This window comes from Aotus nancymaae, unplaced genomic scaffold, assembly GCF_030222135.1.
Source record: "Aotus nancymaae isolate 86718 unplaced genomic scaffold, 86718_ANA_hifiasm-v0.15.2.pri h1tg000059l, whole genome shotgun sequence".
Lineage (NCBI taxonomy): Eukaryota > Metazoa > Chordata > Mammalia > Primates > Aotidae > Aotus > Aotus nancymaae.
Genome location: NW_026988473.1, coordinates 2,177,078 through 2,200,095, shown reverse-complemented (window position 1 = coordinate 2,200,095; position 23,018 = coordinate 2,177,078). Strand labels below are relative to the sequence as shown.

At 60.5% G+C, this 23,018-nt stretch overlaps 2 protein-coding genes across 6 annotated transcripts; both read left to right on the top strand.

Annotated features, from left to right (window-relative positions):
• Window positions 1-10: 10 nt before the first annotated feature.
• TBC1D10C (TBC1 domain family member 10C) lies at window positions 11-6,407 on the top strand. Of its 5 annotated transcripts, none has more exons than XM_012452897.3 (10): window positions 11-81; window positions 330-493; window positions 1,239-1,338; window positions 1,553-1,660; window positions 1,748-1,854; window positions 2,055-2,169; window positions 2,747-2,812; window positions 2,931-3,120; window positions 5,308-5,462; window positions 5,740-6,407. In XM_012452897.3, exons 2-10 carry the CDS (start codon window positions 342-344, stop codon window positions 6,085-6,087), a joined length of 1,341 nt encoding a protein of 446 aa, XP_012308320.2. In that variant the 5' UTR covers window positions 11-81; window positions 330-341; the 3' UTR covers window positions 6,088-6,407. The 5 variants fall into 5 exon arrangements, with proteins under 5 accessions (XP_012308320.2, XP_012308321.2, XP_012308319.2 ...); XM_012452896.2 differs by having other exon boundaries at window positions 37-98; XM_012452898.3 differs by lacking the exon at window positions 330-493 and having other exon boundaries at window positions 11-98.
• A 5,821-nt stretch (window positions 6,408-12,228) lies between these two features.
• CARNS1 (carnosine synthase 1) lies at window positions 12,229-22,132 on the top strand. The gene is made up of 8 exons (XM_064364678.1): window positions 12,229-13,736; window positions 14,497-14,586; window positions 14,845-15,332; window positions 15,570-15,744; window positions 15,900-15,985; window positions 16,791-17,022; window positions 17,133-17,413; window positions 19,585-22,132. Exons 1-8 carry the CDS (start codon window positions 13,415-13,417, stop codon window positions 20,809-20,811), a joined length of 2,901 nt encoding a protein of 966 aa, XP_064220748.1. The 5' UTR covers window positions 12,229-13,414; the 3' UTR covers window positions 20,812-22,132.
• The last annotated feature ends 886 nt before the right edge of the window (window positions 22,133-23,018 follow it).

Genomic DNA, 23,018 nt, shown 5'->3' with positions numbered 1-23,018 from the left:
AGGGGTGACACCTCCCCACACTTGGGAGGGGCCCCCAGCAGTTGCCAAAGCTGTGTGAGGAGGAGGAAGTGAGAGGAGGAGGTGAGGTGCTGCCGGAGGTGAGCTGGGCTGGTGGGGACGGGGGCTGGGCCTGGGGCTGGGTCTCCAGACAGAGGCCTGCCTTTTCTGTCAGTGTGGGGTCTAGCCCCCGCCCCCATAAAAGAGGAGACATGGGGGCTTGGTGAGATACCCTGAAACCTCTCAGCTCTGACCCCGCAGCCAGGCCCCAGGCTGGCCAGAGTGGTCCCTCACACTGGTTCTCCCCACATTCTCCGCCTGTGGCATCGAAGGCTCAGGGCACCATGGCCCAGGCCCTGGGGGAGGATCTGGTGCAGTCGCCCGAGCTGCAGGATGACTCCAGCTCTTTGGGGTCGGACTCAGAACTCAGCGGGCCTGGCCCATATCGCCAGGCCGACCGCTATGGATTCATTGGGGGCAGCTCGGCAGAGCCAGGGTAAGGGGGCAGGGTGAGGGATGGTGGGATACTGGGACAAAGGATGCCGGGGGAGGGCTGAATTCTGGAGTGAGGCCTAACTCAGGGAGGTTGGGAGGGTCTGGTGGCAGGGACTGGGAGGGGGACTCAGCCAGTGTCACCCCTCTGCCGGCTCCAGGTGGACGCTAAGGTGGGAAGGGTGGGGGCAGGCCTCTGTACATCTCTTACCCCCAACCTCTGAGGGTTTCACTCACCGCTGGGGCAGAACATCCTTCCCCTTTGAACCTCTGGCCCAGGAATCCCAGATCTAAATCCCAGAACCCACACCTCCTCCTTCCCCCTTTCCCCAAGCTGCAGACAGAAACACAAGTTCAGATCTATACAGAAACTTGTCCCAGGTCACACAGGGAATCAGAGACAGATCCAGACTCAAACTCAGGACTCTGGGCTTCCAGTCCAGGGCTCTCTGCAGCCAGCTTCCCCTATGAATTGTCTGTGCCCCTGTCCTGGGTGACAGTCAGCCAGCCCCTCCCCCGACACACACCCACTCACCTCTTCAGTCTCCTGCTTCTGCCCACATCGGATCCACATCCTTTCCTGTCCCCATGACAAGCATTAGCAGCTCCCAGGTCACAGGTCATCCCACAGGGCTCCCAGAAATCCTTGGGACCAGGAGCTGGGCTCACCTGGGTAGCCTGAAGGGTGGCAGCGTGGGCCCTGGGTAACAGCTGCCAAGCTCCTGGATACCTGTGCCATGCACCCCCAGGCCGGGCCACCCCCCTGCAGACCTCATCCGCCAACGGGAGATGAAGTGGGTGGAGATGACCTCTCACTGGGAGAAAACCATGTCCCGGAGGTACAAGAAGGTGAGAGGGCAGGGGCCCCACCCTGGCCTCCATGGCTCATTCCTCTCTGCCTCGGCCCACATCTTGGCAAAATGTACCCACCCTGGGTCCCAGCACCTCCTGCCTTTGTTCCCTGCCACCCAAAGTGGGCCCCTGCCTGCTGATGAGCTGTGCCTGGGGCCTGCCAGTGGGAGCTAGGGAGGTTGCCTAGCGGAGCCCTTGGCCTCGCCCACAGGTAAAGATGCAGTGCCGGAAAGGTATCCCGTCTGCCCTACGTGCCCGGTGCTGGCCCCTGTTGTGCGGGGCCCACGTATGCCAAAAGAACAACCCTGGCACCTATCAGGTGAGGGAGTGGGCAGGGGCCCCAGCTCCCTTACCCAGAGCATGCACCACACCGAACCCTCACACCCACCTTCCCGGCTACCCACAGGAGCTGGCAGAGGCTTCTGGAGACCCACAGTGGATGGAGACCATTGGCAGGGACCTGCACCGCCAGTTCCCCCTGCACGAGATGTTTGTGTCACCCCAGGGCCACGGGTACGAGGCTGGTGATGCCCAGGGACCCCCAGCCCCACGGGCCCCAAGTGCTCTGGCCCACTTTACCCAGCCCAGCTCTATAGTTTTGCATCTCAGGGGACCCAGCAAGGCCCAGGGAGGCTGAGGCCTGGGCAGAGGCCACCAGAGGGTGGAGAAGGGGTGCCTGCAGGACTGGCCCCTTATGGGGTCTTCTGGCACAGGCAGCAGGGGCTCCTGCAGGTGCTCAAGGCCTACACCCTGTATCGACCGGAGCAGGGCTACTGCCAGGCCCAGGGGCCCGTGGCTGCTGTGCTGCTCATGCACCTGCCCCCAGAGGTGAGTGACCTTGACCTTGCTCTGGGAACCCTAGTGACCTAGGCCCAGGGAACCCCAACCCCAGGAACTGTGGCCTCAGAAACCTGGGATCCTTGATCCCTAGACCCTGTCCTAGTGACCAGGGCCTCATGACTGCCAACCTCAGTGACCTTCAAGCCTAATGACCTTGACTCCAGGAACCTTGACCCAGCCTTGACCCTAGTCATCTAGGAGTCTGGACGTCATCACCTTGACCCCACGACTCCTGATTCTGAACTTAGAGAGTGTGACCCCAACCCCAATGACCCCAGAAACCCACGACTTGAACTTTGGGATACTCCCAAACCTTGGCCAGTGAACCCCAACTCTCATCCTCAAATCTGTGACTTCCAACACCCTAAACCCATCAGCAGGTCCTGTCTTGGGCACAGGAGGGGGCTTTTGGCAAGGGCTCCCTGGAGCTGAGCAGGTTTGGAGTGGCCCTGAACCCACTGTGGTGCCCAGGCCCTCACCTTCAGTCCTTCCCCCATCCTGCCTGCTTCTCCGCGGTGCCTTCCTTGGTGGGCACTTATAGGCCTGTGCCCTGCCCCTTCCCCAGGAGGCCTTCTGGTGCCTGGTGCAAATCTGTGAGGTCTACCTCCCTGGCTACTACGGGCCCCACATGGTGAGAGGCTGGCATGGGGGCTGGAGGAAGGAGGGGCAGGGGCCTGGTGAGTGGGTGGGGTTGGGGGACTGAGGGCTCTGGGAGTGGCAGTGCTGGCCAGCTGATGGACATGCCACAGGAGGCTGTGCGGCTGGACGCCGAGGTGTTCATGGCTCTGCTGCGGCGGCTGCTCCCGCACGTGCACAAGCACCTGCAGCAGGTGGGCGTCGGGCCTCTGCTCTACCTGCCGGAGTGGTTCCTGTGCCTCTTCGCCCGCTCCCTGCCCTTCCCCACAGTGCTGCGTGTCTGGGATGCCTTCCTCAGTGAGGGTAAGTGGGGCGGCAAGGGGCTGGGGCAGGAGCCTTGGGGTGTGGGTGGGGAGGTAGCTCACCAGCCCCAGGGTTCCCTTTTGGGGCCTTGAATCGTGGGATTGGGTATACCAAAGGTGATGACCTGGTGTCTGGCGACACATCACCCATCACCCGTCACCCAGGCACCGCCTGGTGCTGAGCTGGGCCAGGAAGGCTTCCAGGGAGGCAGATGAAGCAGGAAGTGGGTGATCACAGCCTGTGGAGGCCTCATCGGCTCAGGGACAGGCACCTCCTGGGTGCTTACTGGCTCCAGACGTGGATCTGCAGCTGGGAATCAAGTGATCGAGACCTTCATTCTGGCGGGGGTGGGGGTGGGTGGCGACAGCAACCAAATTCACAAGATATTTATAGATTGTCAGAAGTGCCATGAAGAAAATAAAACGAGGGATATGACAGGGAGTGTCAGGGGAGTGCAGGGGTGACGGCTGCATTTCAGCTGCTTCTGGCTGCTCTGTGCAGGGGGAGGACTCACAGGGGTATCTGTGGAGGCCTGGGGCCAGGAAAGCCACTGTCCCCAGGGGCCAGGCTACAGTCAACACAGAAGAGAGGGCTTGGAGCTGTGAAGCCAGAGAGGGGGACGCTGGGGGCCAGGCCAAGAGCGGGAGGGGAGTCGGGGCAGAGCCAAGCTGGACTACCTGTGTCTTTCAGACTCCGCCTTAACACCGCCATCAGTAACCCACCTGCATCCTGCATTCTGTTCTTTTTTTTTTTTTTTTGAGATGGAGTCTCGCTCTGTCACCAGGCTGGAGTGCAGTGGTGCAATCTCGGTTCACTGCATCCTCCACCTCCCGGGTTCAAGAGATTCTCCTGACTCAGCCTCCCGAGTAGCTGGGACTACAAGCGCACGCCACCACGCCCAGCTAATTTTTGTATTTTTAGTAGAGATGGGGTTTCACAATGTTGGCCAGGATGGTCTCGATCTCTTGGCCTCACGAACTGCCCGCCTCAGTCTCCCAAAGTGCTGGGATTACAGGCGTAAGTCACCGTGCCCGGCCCCTGCATTCTGTTCTATATGTGAGGTCTGGAGGTTGCACCTTAAAAAAACGTGGTAGAAATCAGTCAGCATGCATACCAAGTGTCTGTCGTGTGCTCAGCTGGCTTCCTGCCCTCCACGCAGTGGGAGGACCATTGGCTGGCTTAGAGTTCTGGCAACAGACGTCCAAGTCGCTCTCCTTGTGGTCACTCTCCGAACAGGGCTGGGCAGAGCTGGGCAGGGCATGACCCATCCACCTACAGGCAAACGCTGCACAGGCTCCCTTATCAGAAGGACGATGGCGTGAGTAGTGATTGTTCCTCGACAGTCACGGTCCTGACTCAGCCTGGCTGGTGCCCTGGTGGCTCTTCTCAGATCAGAGGCTGCCAGGAAGGGATTTTGAGGCTTCAGGACTAGCCCAAGGTCACATGTGTGGGGAGCGCTATGCTCCTGGCTTAGGGGAGAGTGGTTCTGCCTAGGTCTTTCTAGAATCACAGGGTCACAGATCCAAGCTGGCAAGGTCTTAAAGGGCACCACCTCACCTTTCCTTGTTCCTTGTGGAGATGAGCAAGCTGGGGCCTGAGGAGGGCTTGGTGTGAACTTATCAGTAGCCCCCGGCTCCTGGCAGGAAGCTGGTGGCTTGGTGGGGGCGGGAGCATTGAGGTGTTGGTGGGGAACTAGCTCACCAGCTCTGGGGTTCCCTTTTGGAGCCTCGAGTCATGGGCCCAGGTGTGCTGAAGGTGATGGCCCTGTGCCTGGTGGTACATCACCTGTCACCCGGATGCTGCCTGGGGCAGGAGCTGGGTAATCACAGCACGTGGAAGCCCAACCGGCTTAGGGAGGGGAGGAGGTGCTTCTCCCCGGAGCTCACAGGCACCTGCCGGGCGCTCACTGGCTCCAGACGTGGATCTGGCATCTGAGAATCAAGTGATCGAGACCTTCATTCTGGGGGCGGCGGGGATGGGAGGTGCCAGTAACCAAATTGCCCCAAGCACCTGTGACTCTTGAGGCCAACTTGGCCAGTGCAGCGGCCTGTGTCACCTGAAACGGAACCCCACCTTCTGTTATCGCTCCTGAACCGGGGAGGGCAGAGCTGCAGGAGAGTGGCAGATGTATGGCTGAGAGCAGGTTTGGGTGCAGAACTGTGGAGTGAGCCAGCCCCTGGCCCGCAGGTGCCAAAGTGCTGTTCCGTGTGGGGCTGACGCTGGTGCGCCTGGCGCTGGGCACTGCAGAGCAGCGCAGGGCCTGCCCTGGCCTCCTGGAGACACTGGGAGCCCTTCGAGCCATCCCCCCCACGCAGCTGCAGGAGGAGGTCTTCATGTCTCAGGTGGGTGCCCCCGCCTCTCCGAGAACTGGCCCAGCCCTCTGCTGCACGGGGGAAACCGAGTCCCAGGGCAGGAAGCCAAAGTGAGAATGGGGGCTTAGTTCCTGTCCCCTGAGCGGCCGACAACATGAAAACCCCAGGCCTGCAGTGGCTTTCTATGGCTCCCCGGCGAGGCTGCCTGTCAGCCCCTCAGCCCTCAGCCACTTCCGGGGCTGGGAACCTCACAGTTTCCTGTTTCTGTCCTGAGGCCGCCAAACTCAGCACCAGTAGTTCCCCACAGGTGCACAGCGTGGTGCTGTCGGAGCGGGACCTGCAGCGGGAAATCAAGGCCCAGTTGGCCCAGCTGCCCGATTCTGCACCGGGGCCCCTGCCCCGGCCACAGGCCCGCCTCGCCGGGGCCCAAGCCATCTTCGAGGCCCAGCAGCTGGCAGGGGCGCAACGAGGTGCCAAGCCTGAGGTGCCTCGGATCGTGGTGCAGCCCCCGGAGGAGCCCAGACCACCACGGCGGAAACCCCAGACCCGAGGCAAGACTTTCCATGGGCTCCTGACTCGGGCCCGGGGCCCCCCCCTCGAAGGACCCCCCAGGCCCCAACGAAGCTCCACCTCCTTCCTGGACACCCGCTTCTGAGAGGACCATGGACTCAGTGTCCCCCAGGCTCCATCACCTGATGGCTGATGCCCAGCCCTGCACTTTACGCTTGGGACCTGGGGACTCAGCTTCCTTCCTGGCAAGGACTAGGCGGAGGAGGAGAGGAGGTCCTCTGTGGTACCTACTGGGTGAGGCACTAGCATGGAGGGGGGGTCCCAGAGTAGGGCACGTGAGGACCGATGGAGCCATCCTGGTGCCCAGGCCCTCACGAGTACCAAAGCCAGCACTGAACAAGTCAGGGAAGGGGTTGACTGGGCCAAGGGACCCCAGAGAACACCAAGAATAAAATCTTGAACAGATGCCTCAGATGGTGCTGGATAAAATGCCCTCCTCCCAACTCCAACAGGCAGCCCCTTCCCCTCCTCCCTCACCTGCCCCCTCCCAGCTTCGCCCTCTCCTGGTCCTGCCCTGGTCCCGCCCTGGGACATACCGAGGCTGCCCACTGGCTGCTGGGGAAGGTGTTTACAGTAGTAAGAGCCAATTGAAAGTCGCCTTCCCCCAGCCTCTGGGGACAGGAATGGCTTTTGCACCTGTAGAAGGAGAGCGCCCCACGGATGGCGAGCCCAGGGCCTCTACCCTCTCCTTTGCCCTCCTTTCCCTCCCTCCAGGGTGGTTCAGGACTCTCTGGGATGGGGGACTCTGACCCAAGTCCTCCCCGCACCCATGGTCCTGGTCACATCTGTCAAAGGGACCCAGGCAGAACAAAGGCCTAGTGTGCCTCGGACAAAGGAGAAAGGTCCTGCCGGCCCTCACCCCTCCCAGAGCCCTGCGTCTGCCCCCTCGGGACCGCCACCATGGAAACCCCCTCCTACACTCACTAATTGCCCCCGTGGGTGCCCAGGACCTGAGCCATCGCCGGGGCAATGGGGCTGGTTCCCAGGTGCCCTCCCCTCTGTGGGGAACACAGCAGGACTCCATATGGACAGGAGGCATCTGCGGGCCCAGGCTCCAGGGCTGGCCATCTGGTGGGCAGTCAGTGGAGTCGCCTGTCAGACTCTGGGTTTGGAATGTTCTTGCGACAGGGTCACAGGCTGTGTCTATGTGGCAAGTGCCAGGCCCTGGGTCCCTGGAAGACGGAATCATGGTGGCCTAGACCCTTATCTGTCATTTCTCTGGGGAAACTGAGGCTCAGGAGGAGCAGGAACTTGCAGACACCCTTACTGTCCATGGCAGTCCCAAGGTTCACCCCTGCCCCGACCACTGGCAGCTCCCCTCTGGGCAGCCCCCTGGGGAGGGGTGCTTTCTCCTGCTCCTCCCCCACCCCCAATGCTGCACCAGGCTTCCAGTGTGTAGACGAGGCAGCAGCAGGACTCCTGTGAGTTAGCACTCCAGAGTCTTCCTCCGCCCACTCCTCCTCACCCCATCGGGGTGCCTGCAACTTATTAATAACCCCCTTACCTATAATTTACAAAACCCTTTCCCAGAACCCACCAGGCCCTCTCTCTGCACGTAGCCCCTGATATCCCTGTTAGAGACACACAGGATCGGTGAGGCCAGAGACCTCACCCGGCCCCACAGTGAAAGGCAGAGCTGGCTGCACCATGCCGTAGTCTTAGACAGGGAGTCTCTTGGTGGAATCTCAGGCACTGTAGCAGGCAGGGTGGCTGGGGTCGGGGTCACTTGTCCCTGAAGTCCACTTGGGAGCTCCCCACCCTCCACAGGTTCAACTCTTCTCCTGGGAGAACAGGGGAGCCAGGTGCAGCAGCCTCAGCCCTGGGTCAAGGGTGTGTCATGACCCTGAGGGAGCACGGTGGCAGTGGCTCACTCTGGACACTGACCCTAGGAGCAGGTGGTCTCCAGCAGGGTCCCTCTAGCTGGGGCTCAGTCACTGCCTTTCCTACTCGGGAGACTGTTTTCTGGGCAGCCCAGCTGTAGGTTTCCTTATCAGTCTTCTGCACAAGAGCCCTGACTCACGGGTCTGACCGAAGAGAACTGGTGCCCTCCTGGTGTGAACCCTCGAAAGAATGCATTCCCACAGGCCCTCCTCCGCAGGGCTGCACCAGCCCCCACAGCGCCTTTTTGCTAGCTGGGGAACTATGTCTCTCCTCCAGGCAGCATGCAGCCTCATCACAGCGCACGGTGTGGCAGAGTGGGGAGGGATCTCTCACCCGGGTGCCTTTGTGCAGTGAGCAACCTACACAGCCATACTCAGGGAACCTAGAAACACCCGAGAGACCCGCCTGGAAAGGGGCTCAGAGGAGGGAAGCGATGCATCCGAGAGCACTCAGTGTGTGGGGACTGGTGCTGGGGGGGCCCTGGGATGTCTGTCAGCCTCAGAGTGGGGCATGCAGCGTGGACACGAGTGGGGGCATGCAAAGGAGTGAGGGGGCAAATGGGTGCCCGCCAGGGATGGGGGGACCCATGGTCTCCATCTTGCTCTGCTACCCACTCGAGGTTCCCTGAATTCCCACAGCGTTCCAGGCTCCCAGAGGGATCAGACTTGGACTCCCCTGCATGGGAAAGGCCCTTTCTCCTTCTCTGAGCCTCAGTTTCTCCTGCAGATAATGGGATAACAATAGCCCCCACCCCAGCCTCAAGACCGCTCTACCAGCGCATGCTGATGATGATGATGGTGGTGGTGGTGACTGTTAGTCCAGGTGGGCAGCGGCCGAAGCACTGCCTCTCCTCACCCCACCCCTACCTGGCTCAGCTCTGCCTCGGGTGATGTCCAGGCTTTCCTGGCAAGGGTAGAGCTGAACCACCCTGCCCACCTGCCTGCACCAAGTCCCAGGCTCCTGAGCTGGGGCTGCAGCTGCCCAACTCTGATTTTCCTCCCTGTATCCTCCCTGTATCCAGTGCAGTGGGGACCAGCCAGGGTAGCCTGAAGGTGGGCACAGAACCACACGGCTCTGTGCATGCATGCATTCCGGCAGAAGATCCCAGCTCTGCCAATCACTAGCTGTGTGACCTTGGGCAAGTCACACCACCTCTCTGAGTCTCATAATTGCTCCCTGGGCTCAGTGTGCACTGTATCCCCACTTGAAGATGAGAAAACTGAGTCCCCAGGGCTGCAGAGCTTGTTGGTTTGTTTGTTTTGAGATGGAATCTCGCTCTGTTCCCCAGGCTGGAGTGCAGTGGCGAGATATCAGCTCCCTGCAACCTCCACCTCCCAGGTTCAAATGATTCTCCTGCCTCAGCCTCCCAAGTTGCTGAGATTATAGGTGCCTGCCACCACACCTGGCTAATTTTTGTATTTTTGGTAGAGACGGGATTTCACCACGTTGGCCAGGCTGGTCTCGAACTCCTGACCTCAGGAGATCCACCAGTCTCGGCCTCCCAAAATGCTGGGATTACAGGCATGAGCCACTGTGCCTGGCCTAATTTTTTGTATTTTTAGTAGAGACAGGGTTTCACCAAGTTAGTCAGGCTGGTCTCAAACTCCTGACCTCAGGTGATCCGTCTGCCTCGGCCTCTCAAAGTACTGGGATTACAGGTGTGAGCCACCGCACTTGCCCTGCAGAGCTTGTTAAATGTCAAAACTCATGCTCTTTGGATGACACCCAGGCCTCACAGTGGGATCCCATGGGAGCTCAGACCACCCATGCAGCAAGGGATTGGGTCTCCTGGGGTGGCTGCACCTCATTCCTGGAGCCTGGGCAGGGTGCAGGGAGGGCTGCAGGTGGACCTGGAAGCTATGTGGGGAATGTGGGCTGGGCGGGGCACTCTGGAGAAGACATTTCGCCTCCCTGCCGACCCTTCCAGTGGTAGACAGGATGGCTGCACAGACTGCCCTGTATAGAGTTGCAGAAAGGGTCCAACAGCTGCCATCTCTGTCCCCACAGTGTGTGGGCCCCTCAGTACTCTCCCCCAGGCCAAGGGGCTCCCAAGGACAGCTGGGGCTCAATGTGTGTTGAGATCTGAGACAGGCAGGGAGAGGGGCTGAGCGGGAGCCGTGAGGGGGAGGAATTAGAGCCACAGGCTGCCCGGCTTAGGAGAGGGGAACCAGCCCCATTCTAGGCTGGGGAGAGTGAGTTTCAGATCACAAAGTGGAGGGGCCCAGGCCCCACTGCCAGAGCTAGGATTGGAACCTGCTGGTAGGACACACTCTAGGAGAGGGTGTGAATCTCTGGGGGTGCTTCTGGGGGTAAATTGTGGCTGTGATCCAGGTCTCTTGGGGTACCCTTCTGTGGCTATCTGGGTGGGTGTGCTTGGGTGTGAGTCTGTGTATCTTGGGGAGACTGTAGCTTCAACTGAGGGTGTGGTGTTGATGAGTAGAGCAGATTTTTTTTTTAAGAGATAGTGGGGGTGGGCACAGTGGCTCACACCTGTAATCCCAGTACTTTGAGGGGCCAAGGAGGGCAGATCACAAGGTCAAGAGCTTGACCATGCTGGCCAACATGATGAAACCCTATCTCTACTAAAAATACAAAAATTAGCTGTGCACACTTTTAGTCCCAGCTACTTGGGAGGCTGAGGCAGGAGAATTGCTGGAACCCGGGAGTCAGAGGTGGTGGTGAGCGGAGATCACGCCATTGCACTCCAGCCTGGGAAACAGAGCAAGACACTGTCTCGAAAGAAAAAAAAAAGACAAGACATAGAGTCTGGCCGGGCACAGTGGCTCACACCTGTAATCCCAACACTTTGAGAGGTGAAGGCGGGCGGATCACGAGGTCAGGAGTTCAAGATCAGCCTGGCCAACATGGCAAAACCCTTTTTCTACTAAAAATACAAAAATTAGCTGGGCGTGGTGGCGCACGCCTGTAATCCCAGCTACTCAGGAGGCTGAGGCAGGAGAATCACTCGAGCCTGGGAGGTGGAGATTACAGTGGGCCGAGACGATGCCACTGCACTCCAGCCTGAGGAAAAAAAAAAGAAGAAGGAGAGAGAGAGATAGGGTCTCAGGGTCTCACCGTATTGCCCAGGCTGGAGTGCAGTGGCCCAAGCAGGACTAACTGCAGCCTCGATCCCAGGGCTCAGGTGATCTTCCCACCTCAGCCTCCCAAGTAGCTGGGATGACAGGCCTACACCGCCTCAACCAGCTGCTTTTAAAACAGTTTTTGTAGAGACAGGGACTTGCTATGTCGCCCAAGCTGGTAGCAAACTCCTGGGTTCAAGCAATCCTCCTGCCTCAGCCTCCCAAAGTGCTGGGATTCCAGGCAGCCACTGCACTAGGAGAGGCTGGATCTTATGGACATCCCGCCCCTGCGTGCAGGTCCACTGGGGCCAGGAGAAGTGAGGAGGGGGCTGCACAGATGTGCGGAGACCCTGGCCCAGGGGGCCTCTGGGAGAATGTGCAGTAGGGTGGAGTGCTGGCAGCTGGGACAGACAGCTGCAGGGCTGGGAGCTCCAGACTCCATCCAAAGGTAGGGCTCAGGGCTGTGTGCCCCAGGCTGCTCTCCCGGGCACCCCACCCCTAAGGGCGAGCCCTGGTACCAGTCTCTGCCTGCTCCGGATCTCCCCACCCCTCCTCTCCATCTCTTCTCCATGGTGGGCCTCCCTCTCTTTCTTCACGGCAGCCCTAAGTCTGTGACCCTCGGCGACAGTCCCTGTCCATCTGCACCTGGCCCTCTGTCGGGACTCCCTCTGTCTCTGAAGATCCCCGTCTCTTCCTGCCCGCTCCATGCCGTCCTCCTGCCAGGTCTGAGTCTGCTCCACGCCCCCAGGTCTGGGACGTTTTGGGGGCGGGTGCGTCCCGGGCGGGTCCCTGTCGGTCCATCCGCCTCACGTCGCCCGCCCCGCCAGGCACTGGGCATGCCCCGGGCGCTTCTATATAAGGCAGCGCTGCCTGGGCCTGGGCCTGGGCCTGTGCCACTGCCACCGCCGCTGCCGCTGCCGCCGCTGCATCCCGCCCAGTCCGAGTCAGCGCGCCACACTCGCCGAGCCACTGCCGCCCACCAGGTACCCCGGCTCCAGCCCGCCCTGGGGAGAGCCAGGGAGGGGGGTGGCCAGGGCAGGAGTTGCCGGGACAAGGACCCCCGGGGCGCCCGAGTCCTGCAGCGGGACACTTGACACTACATCCCCCATCCCCGGGACCCGGCTCGCCCCTCCACACCCGGAAGCCCCCCTCCCCCTCCTCACTCCCCGTGCTGGAGGGGCCAAGCAGAGCCAGGACCCTAGGGCAGTGAGGACCTGTGAGCACTGGGGCAGGAGCCACTCGTTCTGGGCAGCAGAAATCACTCCTCTGCTATGGGGTGGGGTGGGGCAGCCTTGGCCCCTCTCTGCAGGGACAAGACAGAGGAGCAGTGGTGGCCACCTCTGCACTCCCAAAGTCTAGGGGCTGGAAGGCCAGGCAGGGACCTGGCTGCCCTGACTCCTTTGTCTCTCTGTCCCTCTGTCTCTGCCATCAGTCCCTCAGCCGCTCCACCGAGATGGTGAGTCTCCTGTTGTCCCTTCCCCAAAAGGCCCAAGTCCCTGGGCAAAGAGTGGGCTCAGAGGACGGCAGGCAGCACTCAGGACCTAAGCCTGGGGGCTGCCCTGTGCAGACAGCTTAGACTCATGGCCAGCTCCCCGACCCCTCCCCACAACCCCGCTTGGTGCATCCTGGGAAGTGGGCACTCTTAGTGCCCTGTGACATTCATTCATTCCATGGCCCCTCAGGGAGCTCACCTTCTAGGAGAGGGCATGGCAGCTCTGACCCTGGCAAACTGTGATTGGAGCCCAAGTGTGAGGCCCAGTCCTCTGCTGCCTAGGCGACAGCCCACCATCTCCCAGCAACCAAGATTCTCGGCCCCAGTCTCATCAGCCCCCAGGGGATGGGACAGGGCCGGCACCAGGCAACAAGGCCCTGAGAGACCTCACAACTTCTCAAGGTGGCTGAGCCTGTCCCCTGGAGGACACACCCGGCTGCCAGGCCTGGGGACTGAAAGAACAAGAATTCCATTCACACTGAGCCTCTCAGCAGCCCCATAAGGGGGTGGGGCGCCAGCCTCAGAGAGGGGAGCAAGGGGAAGGGCATTAGGTTGCTGGGTAATGAGAGAGAGATGAGCCACCCCAGAGTGATTGCTGGGTTAGTTGGTTCATCTAATCTTCAGTCAACAAACACTTACTGAGTAGTGACTGTGTGCCAGGCACAGTTTAGGTGCTAGGGTTGCCTCCGTGAACAAAACAAGCAAAAAACTCTGCTGCTGTGAACCAAGCTAAGGTGGACTCCAGTGTGGGGTGGGGCTGGCCAGCAGGGCACTGCTTCCTGCCACCCCCCGCCGGGGCACCACACAGAACAGTTTCCAAAGCACTCCCACCTACGAGTTCCCACTGACAAGCCTTTACCCCCAATACAAGTCTTTCCTCCCCTAGTCCCTGGGACAGTGACAGCCCTGAACATAGGCCAGGCTGGGAGAGTGGGAGGCTTACACCCTTGGGTGACTTAATGTGCCCGAGGGCCCACTGTGCCCAAGACCCACCACTTCTGCCCTCTCAGCTCTCCCTGGATCCATCGGGTCCTGAGTGGGATTGCCCACTGGGCTCCAAGGACCTGGAGGAAGAGGGCCCCTGGGGAGGGGGCTCTGGCCTGCCACCCACAGGCTGCTTCCCTGGCTCCTGGCGCCAGGACGTGGGCCTGGACTGCAAGGGCTCCCCCGAGGGGGCCGAGGCCCGGGCCTGGACTGTCTACTACTACAGCCTCCTGCAGAGCTGTCTGCAGCAAGCTGGCCTTCCGGAGACCCAGGACCGCAGCCAGGTGCCCCGCACAGGTGCCCTAGGGCTCCCCGGAGGGGGGCACCCCTGGGGGCAGGGAGGGACCCTCAGCCTAGTCCGCCTCCTCATCCCTGCCCAGGTTGGTCCCTTCCCCAGGCTCTGGTTCGGTCTGAAGGCAGGAAGGGCACAGCCAGTTGGCCCAGGGTAGGCAGGCATTGTTTCCAAGGGCATCTGGCAGAGTGAAGTCAAGGACTGGGCTCTCTGCCCTCACCCCCTCCCCAAAAAGATCCAGCCCTGGGATTGGCAAACCATGTTGTGTGGCCCTGAAGCTTCTAGAGAAGGCCTTGGGAGCTGTGGCGGAAGCAGCTCAGCAGCTGAGACCCCCCGACTCCTCCCCTTCTGCACCTCCAAGCCTGTTGTATATGTCAGATTTTGTGTGGACAGAGAGTTCACAGGTAGAATACCTGAGAATCACAGACTTGGTCCCATTGCACAGACTGGGAAACTGAGGCTGGGAGGAACACTGACTCCTCCAAGGTCACACAGAAAGTCAGAGCTCAGGCTAGAACCCGGGTCTCCAGTCACCCGGCCTGCAGCACCTCTGGAACAGCTGCAGAAAGAGGGGAGCCAGCCTCACGGTGGGGTCGGGCGGGCACCTCCCTTCCCCAGCCCACTCCCTGTCTGTCCTGTCTCTAGTCTGATTCCTGGGAAAATCTGGGGCCCCAGGGTGAGGCCATGGGTGTGGAGGTGGTGGAAGGTGGGCAGAGAGACGGCAAGGGAGCCCCTGGTGAGCTAGGCCGTGTTCTCTTTCCCGAGGCTGTCCTGGGGCGGAGGTGACCTTGTGCGTTCTGGGCTCCCCCAGCACCTTTCTGCCTGTGCTGCTGGAAGGTGGGGTCCAGAGCCCGGGTGAGTGTGTGCTCAAGTTTCACGCCCCCCCCCCCCCGCTTCTACAGAAAGGGCAGCCCTGCCCTGGCCCAGCCACATCCCAAAATACCTACCAACCCTGGCAACTGCCTGCATTCCACTGGAGCAGCTGCCATGCCGAGTGGGGATGGGTTCTGTGATCAGCTGCCCTCACTCTGCTACCCAGGGTCCCCGGCTGCAGGGGGAGGGCACGGGGCATCAAGCCTTCCCAGGCCAGCCACTTGCCTTCTCTGCCCACAGGAAACATGCTCCTTTGCCTGTCTCCTGCTTGGCTGATGAAGGTGCCAGCACCCGGGCAGCCAGGAGAGGCAGCCCTGCTGGTCTCCAAGGCTGTGAGCTTCCACCCGGGGGGCCTGACATTCCTGGATGACTTTGTCCCCCCACGCCGTGCCACCTACTTTCTGGCCGGCCTGGGGCTGGGGCCTGGCCGGGGCCGAGAGGCAGCAGAACTCGCCCGTGACCTGATCTGCCCCACAGGAGCTTCAGCTGAGCTGGCCCGGCTGCTGGAGGACCGGCTGCTGACTAGGCAGTTGCTGGCCCAGCAGGGGGCTGTGGCTGTGCCAGCGACCCTGGCTTTCACCTACAAGCCGCCGGGGCTGCTTCAGGGAGGGGATGCCAGCCCAGGACTACGGCTGGTGGAGCTGAGTGGCAAAGAGGGCCAGGAGACGCTGGTGAAAGAGGAAGTGGAGACTTTCCTGCGCTCCGAGGCCCTGGGTGATGTCCTGCAGGTAACGGGCTCCTGCCCACCCTGAGGTCTGTACAGATGCCAGCAGGATGGGATCTAGGCACAGTTACCCAGTCTGGCTGGGAAGGTGTCCCTACCTCGTAGCCTTGCTGCTGCTCCATCTATAGGGCAACCCCCCTCCCTTGTGCCTCAGTTTACTCATTGGCTTCTGTGGTAGGAGCATCCTGCCCTGAAGTACCTGGGGTGGTGTCCAGGAGGCCCTTTTCCCTCCTTGCTGCAGGTGGCTGTGAAGCTCAGTGGCTGGCGCTGGCGGGGGCGGCAGGCATTTCGTCTGTACCCTAGGGCAGAGCTGGGCGCAGTGGTGGACACGGTGCTGGCACTGCTAGAGAAGCTGGAGGAGGAGGAGGGTGTCCTAGTGGAGGCTGTGTACCCACCTGTCCGGCTGCCCTGCTCAGGTGAGAGCCACCTGTCCGGCTGCTCTGCTCAGGTGAGAGCCACCTGTCCGGCTGCCCTGCTCAGGTGAGAGCCACCTGGGCTGGCCAGGGGTGGGAGCTTGGTGTGGCCTTCTGACCACTCTGTGCTGGCCTTAGACCTCCCTGTCTTCCCCCAGATGGTCCTTCACTCGGTCCTGGGCTGGCCGTGCGAATCTGTGCTGTGGTCTGTCGGACACAGGGTGACAGGCCACTGCTGAGCAAGGTGAGCATGCCCCAGGCCCAGGTTGTGACCTGCCTGTCACACCCCAACCCAGTCCCAGTGGCCTGCCAAGGGTCTCTGAGGCGTCTCTGGGAAGAGAGGACAAAATCCTGAGGAGAATCTAGGAATTATAATTGCCTCTGGGGGAACTTCTGGGTCTGACCGGTCTTCCCTCTCCTGCAACCTTTCCAGAACTGCCCACACACCAAGAGCCTCTGTGCTCAGCCCCATGCTGAGCACCAGGGCACAGGGGACTGAATCGTCTTCCCAGAGAGTGCTTGCCCACACAGAGACTGACCCAGGGCTTCCTGATAAATCTCTAGTGCTTGGAGGGGCCTCTAAGTAGGGGGGTTCAGGAAGGCTTAGGGATCCTTCTGGGTACCCAGCTCTGGGCTACACTGGCATGGAGAGATTCGACCCTGCCCTCAAGGAGCTCCAGTGGGATAGGGGAGAGGTGTGCCCCAGGGAGATGCTAGAGTAGGGCACACCAAGGTGGCCCAGGCCCCCAGGGCTGCAGGAGCCTTCCTAGAACAGTACCCAAGCTGGGCCTGGAAGCCTGGGTAGAATCCCTTGGAAGGGTCTGGGGACCAGATGAGTAGTGGCAGGGAGCTGCCCTCTGCCCATCTCCAGATAGGCCATCCCCAGATGGGCAGTGGCACGAGCTATGTGTGCAATTTAAGACACGCTGGAGGACGGGGCTTCTTGAATGTCCAGTGAGGGGTCTAGTCTGAATCTTGGCACAAGCGGGTGGCGGTGTGTGTCGGGGACAGGAGCGTGCGGGCCTCCCCCTGAGCAGCCCCCTGTCCAGGTGGTGTGCGGCGTGGGCCGCGGGGACCGGCCTGTGCGGCACCACAACTCCCTACCGAGGACGCTGGAGGTGGCGCTGGCCCAGTGCGGCCTGGGCGAGGCGGCGCAGGTGGCGGCCGTGCGGCAGCGCGTCAAGGCGGCGGCCGAGGCCGCGCTGGGTGCCGTGCTGGCCCTGGAGGCCGGCCTGAGTGCCGAGCAGCGCGGCGGGCGCCGGGCGCACACGGACTTCCTGGGTGAGTGCGGGCGGCCGGGGCTGGGGTCGGGGGTCGGGGGATGGGAGCGAGGGCCGGGGCCGGGGGGCGGGGGCTGTCCGCGCTGAGCCCGCTTCCCCTGCCTGGAGCAGGCGTGGACTTCGCGCTGACCGCGGCCGGCGGCGCGCTGACCCCAGTAGCCCTGGAGCTGAACGGCGGCCTGTGCCTGGAGGCGTGCGGCGCGCTCGAGGGGCTGTGGGCCGCACCGCGGCTGGGGCCGGCGGCCGACGACGCGGCGGCCGCGCCGCTGGTGGAGACCATGCTCCGGCGGTCGGCGCGCTGCCTCATGGAGGGAAAGCACCTGCTGGTGGTCGGCGCCGGCGGCATCAGCAAGAAGTTTGTGTGGGAAGCGGCGCGCGACTACGGGCTCCAAGTAGGCGGGGCGCGGGGCGGGGCCGGGCCCCTGGTCCTGGCCTGAGTGGTGGAGGCGGGACTCCGGGGCGGGGCCTGAAGCAAAGGGACGCCCTTGGGGCGGAGCCAGCCGAGCTGGGGGCGGGGGGCGGGGCCCGGGGGGCATCCGGGGCCCGGGGAGCATCCTGGCCCCATGCACCAAAGCCAGGGCGTAGGGGCAGGGTTCGCCGCCTTGCGAGTGCGAGGGGACTCCGCTAGTTCTGTCCCTGCCTGGAGTGAGAGGCCCTGGGGAGGGCACGGAGTCCTCTGCAGAAAGAGGAAAGGATACCGGATAGATGGGCTGGGCAAGGGGCAGAGTCAGCGCCAGAACCGGGGCCTTGAATGCCAGGGGGCCTTCAATGTCAGGCTAAGGAGCCTGACTCTGTCCCGGAGAAAAGGCGGGCCCTTTGAGGTTGAATTCCTGACGCTTGGCGCCCACAGAGGGTGGGTGCTGGGGAGCCGCATACAGATTCTGAATCAAGTTCATAGCAGGGCCTCGCATTACAGAATCTGCAGCGAGCCAGGCACTTGAGACTTTTTTTTTGAGACAGGGTCTCACTCTGTTGCCGACACTGGAGTGCAGTGGTGCGATCACAGCTCACTGCACCCTCGACTTCCTGGCGATCCTCCCACCATGCCTGGCTATTTTTTTTTTTTTTTTTGAACATGGAGTCTCGCTCTGTCTCCCAGGCTGGAGTGGAGTGACACAATCTCGGCTCACTGCAACCTTTACCTTCTGAGTTCAAGCGATTCTCATGCCTCAGCCTCCCGAGTAACTGTGATTACAGGCGTGTGCCACCATGCCCGGCTAATTTTTGTATTTTTAGTAGAGACAGGGTTTCACCATGTTGGTCAGACTGATCTTGAACTACTGACCTCAAGTGATCTGCCTGCCTTGGCCTTCCAAACTGCTGGGATTACAGGTGTGAGCCATTGCGCCCAGCCTGCCTGGCTAATTTTTAAAATTTTTAGTAGAGATGGGATCTCATTCTGTTGCCCAGGCTGGTCTTGAACTCCTGAGCTCAAACGATCCTCCTGCTTCGGCCTCCCAAAGTGCTGGGATTACAGGTGTGAGCCACCACGCCCAGCTGGGTAGACGTTCCTTTTTTTTTTTTTTGAGACAGAGTTTTGCTCTTGTTGCCCAGGCTGGAGTGCAATGGTGCCATCTCAGCTCACCACAACCGCTGCCTCCGGAGTTCAAGCGATTCTCTTGCCTCAGCCTTTTAACTACCTGGGATTACAGGTGCCCACCACCATGCTGGCTAATTTTTGTATTTTTAGTACAGACGGGATTTCACCATGTTGGCCAGGCTGATCTTGAACTCCTGATCTTGTGATCCGCCTGCCTCGGCCTCCCAAAGTGTTGGGATTACAGGCGTGAGCCACTGCACCTGGCCCCGGGTAGACATTCTTATCCCCATTGAACAGATAAGAAAACTGAGGCCTTCTCAAGCTGGCTCTAATCTAGTACAGTGGCCTCCTCTCCCCTCTCCCACAGTGCAGCACCCCTGGGGACACCACCTCCTTGCTCCCTGCCTTGCTTAGTGTGTGTTCTTCACTTGGAATATCACTCCACTGCTGAGGCTGTCTTACTTTGCAGAGAGCCATCCTCCCTCCCTCTTCAGTGGTTGCCTTGGCCCTGGGTTCCCCCAGCAGGCAGTAAGCTTTAGGGGCACAGGGCCCCACTGGATTCCTCTGTGGGTACCTCCCAGTGTCAGAACACATGGGTTGAATGATGACCAAACCATTTGTCCCAAGCCCCAACCCTGGTCATTTCTCTGCCAGCCCTGGCCAGTGAGGCTGCCTACAAGAAGGAGGCCACCGAGCTCTCTACCACACTCCCCTCTGCGCTGCAGGCCCTCCCCCCACCCCCAGCTCAGACCTCCTCCTGCAGCCACCTGGCTGACTCTTACTCTTCAGCTCCCCACTTAGGCTTGCCTCCTCTAGGATGCCACCCCTCCCCTCCAGCCTGTACTAGGTGTCCCACCTCTGCCCCTTCCATTTATCCAATTCGTCCTCAACACACATGTATTGAACACCTAGTGTTTGTGCGCTGGTATCCCCTGAAGGCCTGGGCCATCCTAGGCCCTATCCTATCCCCCAGCACCCAGCACTGGCTGACCTGGCTGTGTCCCTGCTCTGTGGTTTCTGCAGCTGCACCTCGTGGAGTCAGACCCCAACCACTTTGCATCCCAGTTGGTGCAGACCTTCATCCACTTTGACGTGACCGAGCACCAGAGGGACGAGGAGAATGCTCGGCTGCTGGCAGAGCTGGTGCGGGCTCGCGGCCTGAAGCTAGACGGCTGCTTCTCCTACTGGGACGACTGCCTGGTGCTCACAGCCCTGCTCTGCCAGGAGCTGGGTCTGCCCTGCTGCCCTCCAGCTGCCATGCGCCTGGCCAAGCACAAGAGCCGCACCCAGCTGCATCTGTTGTGCCACCACGGCCCACCGTGGCCTGCGCCCTCCCTCCATGCTGTGCCCTGCTGCCCACTTGAGAGCGAGGCTGATGTGGAGAGGGCCGTGCACCAGGTACCCCTGCCAGGTGTCATGAAGCTGGAGTTCGGGGCAGGTGCAGTGGGTACGCGGCTGGTAAAGGATGCGCCACAGTGCCATGAGCACTTTTCCCGGATTACCCGAGACTTGCAGGGCGAGGCTGACCACCCAGGCATTGGGCTGGGCTGGGGCAATGCCATGCTGCTGATGGAGTTTGTGGACGGCACGGAGCACGACGTGGACCTGGTGTTATTTGGTGGGCGGCTGCTGGCCGCCTTTGTCTCTGACAATGGCCCCACGAAGCTGCCTGGCTTCACTGAGACAGCGGCCTGCATGCCCACTGGGCTGGCACCGGAGCAGGAGGCGCAGATGGTACAGGCAGCCTTCCGCTGTTGCCTGGGCTGCGGGCTGCTCGATGGGGTCTTCAATGTGGAGCTCAAGCTGACCGGGGCTGGGCCTCGGCTCATCGAGATCAACCCCCGCATGGGCGGCTTCTACCTGCGTGATTGGATCCTGGAGCTCTATGGCGTGGACCTGCTGCTGGCTGCTGCTATGGTGGCTTGCGGCCTGTGTCCCGCCCTGCCCACCCACCCACGTGCTCGTGGCCACCTAGTGGGCGTGATGTGTCTGGTGTCTCAGCACCTGCAGGCCCTGAGTTCCACCGCCAGTCGTGAGACCCTGCAGGCCCTGCATGACCGTGGCCTGCTACGACTCAATCTGCTAGAGGAGGCCCTGGTGCCTGGCGAGTACGAGGAGCCCTACTGCAGCGTGGCCTGTGCCGGGTCCAGCCCCATTGAAGCCCGCCTCCGCCTGCTGGGCCTCTGCCAGGGCCTGGGCATTGATGGGCCCAACTACCCTGTTGCCCACTTCCTGTCTCACTTCAAATAGCACTGGGGCCAGGGGGCAGGGAAGCAGTGCTGGGAGGAGGGACTGTGGTGCCCTCTGCTCCCTGGAGCTCTTTCTGCCTCTCTCCCCATTGCCGTGCCCCAGCCCCAGCCTGGCCCACTCCAACAGCTAGGTCTGTTCCAGAGCAGCAGGGCAACTTTGTCACCAAGGCATCCTGCACTCAAGGGCCTCTTGCCCTCCCAAAGGCCCCAGTCTAGCCCACAGCTTCCCCAGCATTCTAGCCTTGAAGATGTGACAATGGCCGCACACACACACACCTCTGTCGTCACCTCCCCAGGTGGGAGCGGGCCCAAACCCAGCCCCTCCTGCTCACCCCTCTAGGTCTCACTCTCTTCCTGTCACCTACAAGAGAAGACGGCTTGGGGTGGGCCCCAAGCCTTGGACAAATCCTAGGAAAACCTGACACTAGAGCCCTTGTCTTCCTCTTACCCAAATTCTAGGATAGCTCTAGAGCCTGCTAAAAACTTAGCGGCATCCAACCTGCCTCATTCGGCCTGAGTGGTAGAAGCAGGTGAGCTGTGCACAGAAGTCATCCTCTTCCCGCACATCCCCAGAAGACACTACTGCCCACGTTCTCCAGATGAGAGGAAACAGGCTGAGAGAAGAAAAATGAGTGCTCCACGGTCATACCACAGTGGAGGGAGGGTCACAGGACAGGAGGCAGGGGCCAGCTTCCTGTTTTGATCAAGTCTTACACGCCCATTCAGCTTCTACGCCCCCCTTGCCTCCCTGCCCTCATTCGCAAGTGGCCCTGAGCCATGTGAACACCTGCCTCCCACACATCACAAACCTTCTCTACCACGCTTTGGTGCTTTGGCCTCTGGCACACCTAACTAGCATTGGCAGAGGAGAGTCTACTCTCTTCCTCATTCAGGGAAGATGCTCTAAGAACTCTTGCCTTTGTGCAGCACAGGAGCTGCAGACAGCTCCCCAAGCATCCCTCCCCAAATAAAGGCTTATGAACTAGTGAAGTGTCTAGATAGGTTCTCTTGACTGGACAACTCCTCCCAGGATCAGATAGATAGGGAGTGGGGAAGGGGGAGTAGAGATGGGTAGGGGATACTTGTAGCATCTGGAGCTAAGGGAAAACCACCCCACTGGCCTGGTGTCTGGGTTGATCTGGGTTGGCAGAGGCCTGCCCTACACCCATGTCAAGACCGGAACCTGAGGATCTCCTTTGGTGGAATTACAGCCAGAGGGCCATATCCAACCAATCACCCTCTGCATGCCTGGAGCCCCCTGCATTCTGTCCATCTCAATTCATACCCGACATCCCCTATGCAACTGGAGCGCACACCTAGACAGCCTCCAACAATCAGAACTCACACCCAAGGCCTGGTATGGCCCAAATTCACATCCCCATCCTAGAGGAATCCATACTCAATCTTTCAATCTTTTTTTTTTTTGAGACACAGTTTGAGGCTTGTTGCCCAGGCTGGAGTGCAATGGTGAGGTCATGGCTCACTGCAACCTCTACCTTCCAGGTTCAAGCGATTCTCCTGCCTCAGCTTCCCAAGTAGCTGGGATTACAGGCACCTGTCACCATGCCCAATTAATTTTTGTATTTTTAGTAGAGACGGGGTTTCACCATATTGGCCAGGCTGGTCTTGAACTCCTGACCTCAGGTGACCCACCTGCCTCTGCCTCCCAAAGTGCTGAGATTACAGGTGTGAGCCACCATGTCCTGCCAAATCCATATCCAATCTAAAGTCACAGACAAGATTTGCTGGTTAATTCTTTTCTTTTTTTTTTGGAGATGGAGTCTCACTTTGTTGCTCAGGCTGGAGTGCAGTGGCATGATCTTGGCTCACTGCAACCTCCACCTCCCAGATTCAAGTGATTCTCCTGCCTCAGTCTCCCAAGTAGCTGGGACTACAGGTGTGCACCACCACACCCAGATAATTTTTGTATTTTTAGTAAAGACAGGTTTTGACATTTTGGCCAGGCTGTTCTCGAACTTCTGACCTCGAGTGATCTGCCCGCCTTGGCCTTCCAAAGTGCCGGAATTGCAGACATGAGTGCATGAGTGACCTTGCTTAGCCTGTGTTCATTCTGTCAACAAAGTTTTTGTTTTTTGCTGGGTGCAGTGGCTTATGCTTATAATCACAGCTCTTTGGAAGGCCAAGGCAGGAGGATCACTTGAGTCCAAGAGTTCAAGACTAGCCTCCTGGGCAACAAAACAAGACCTC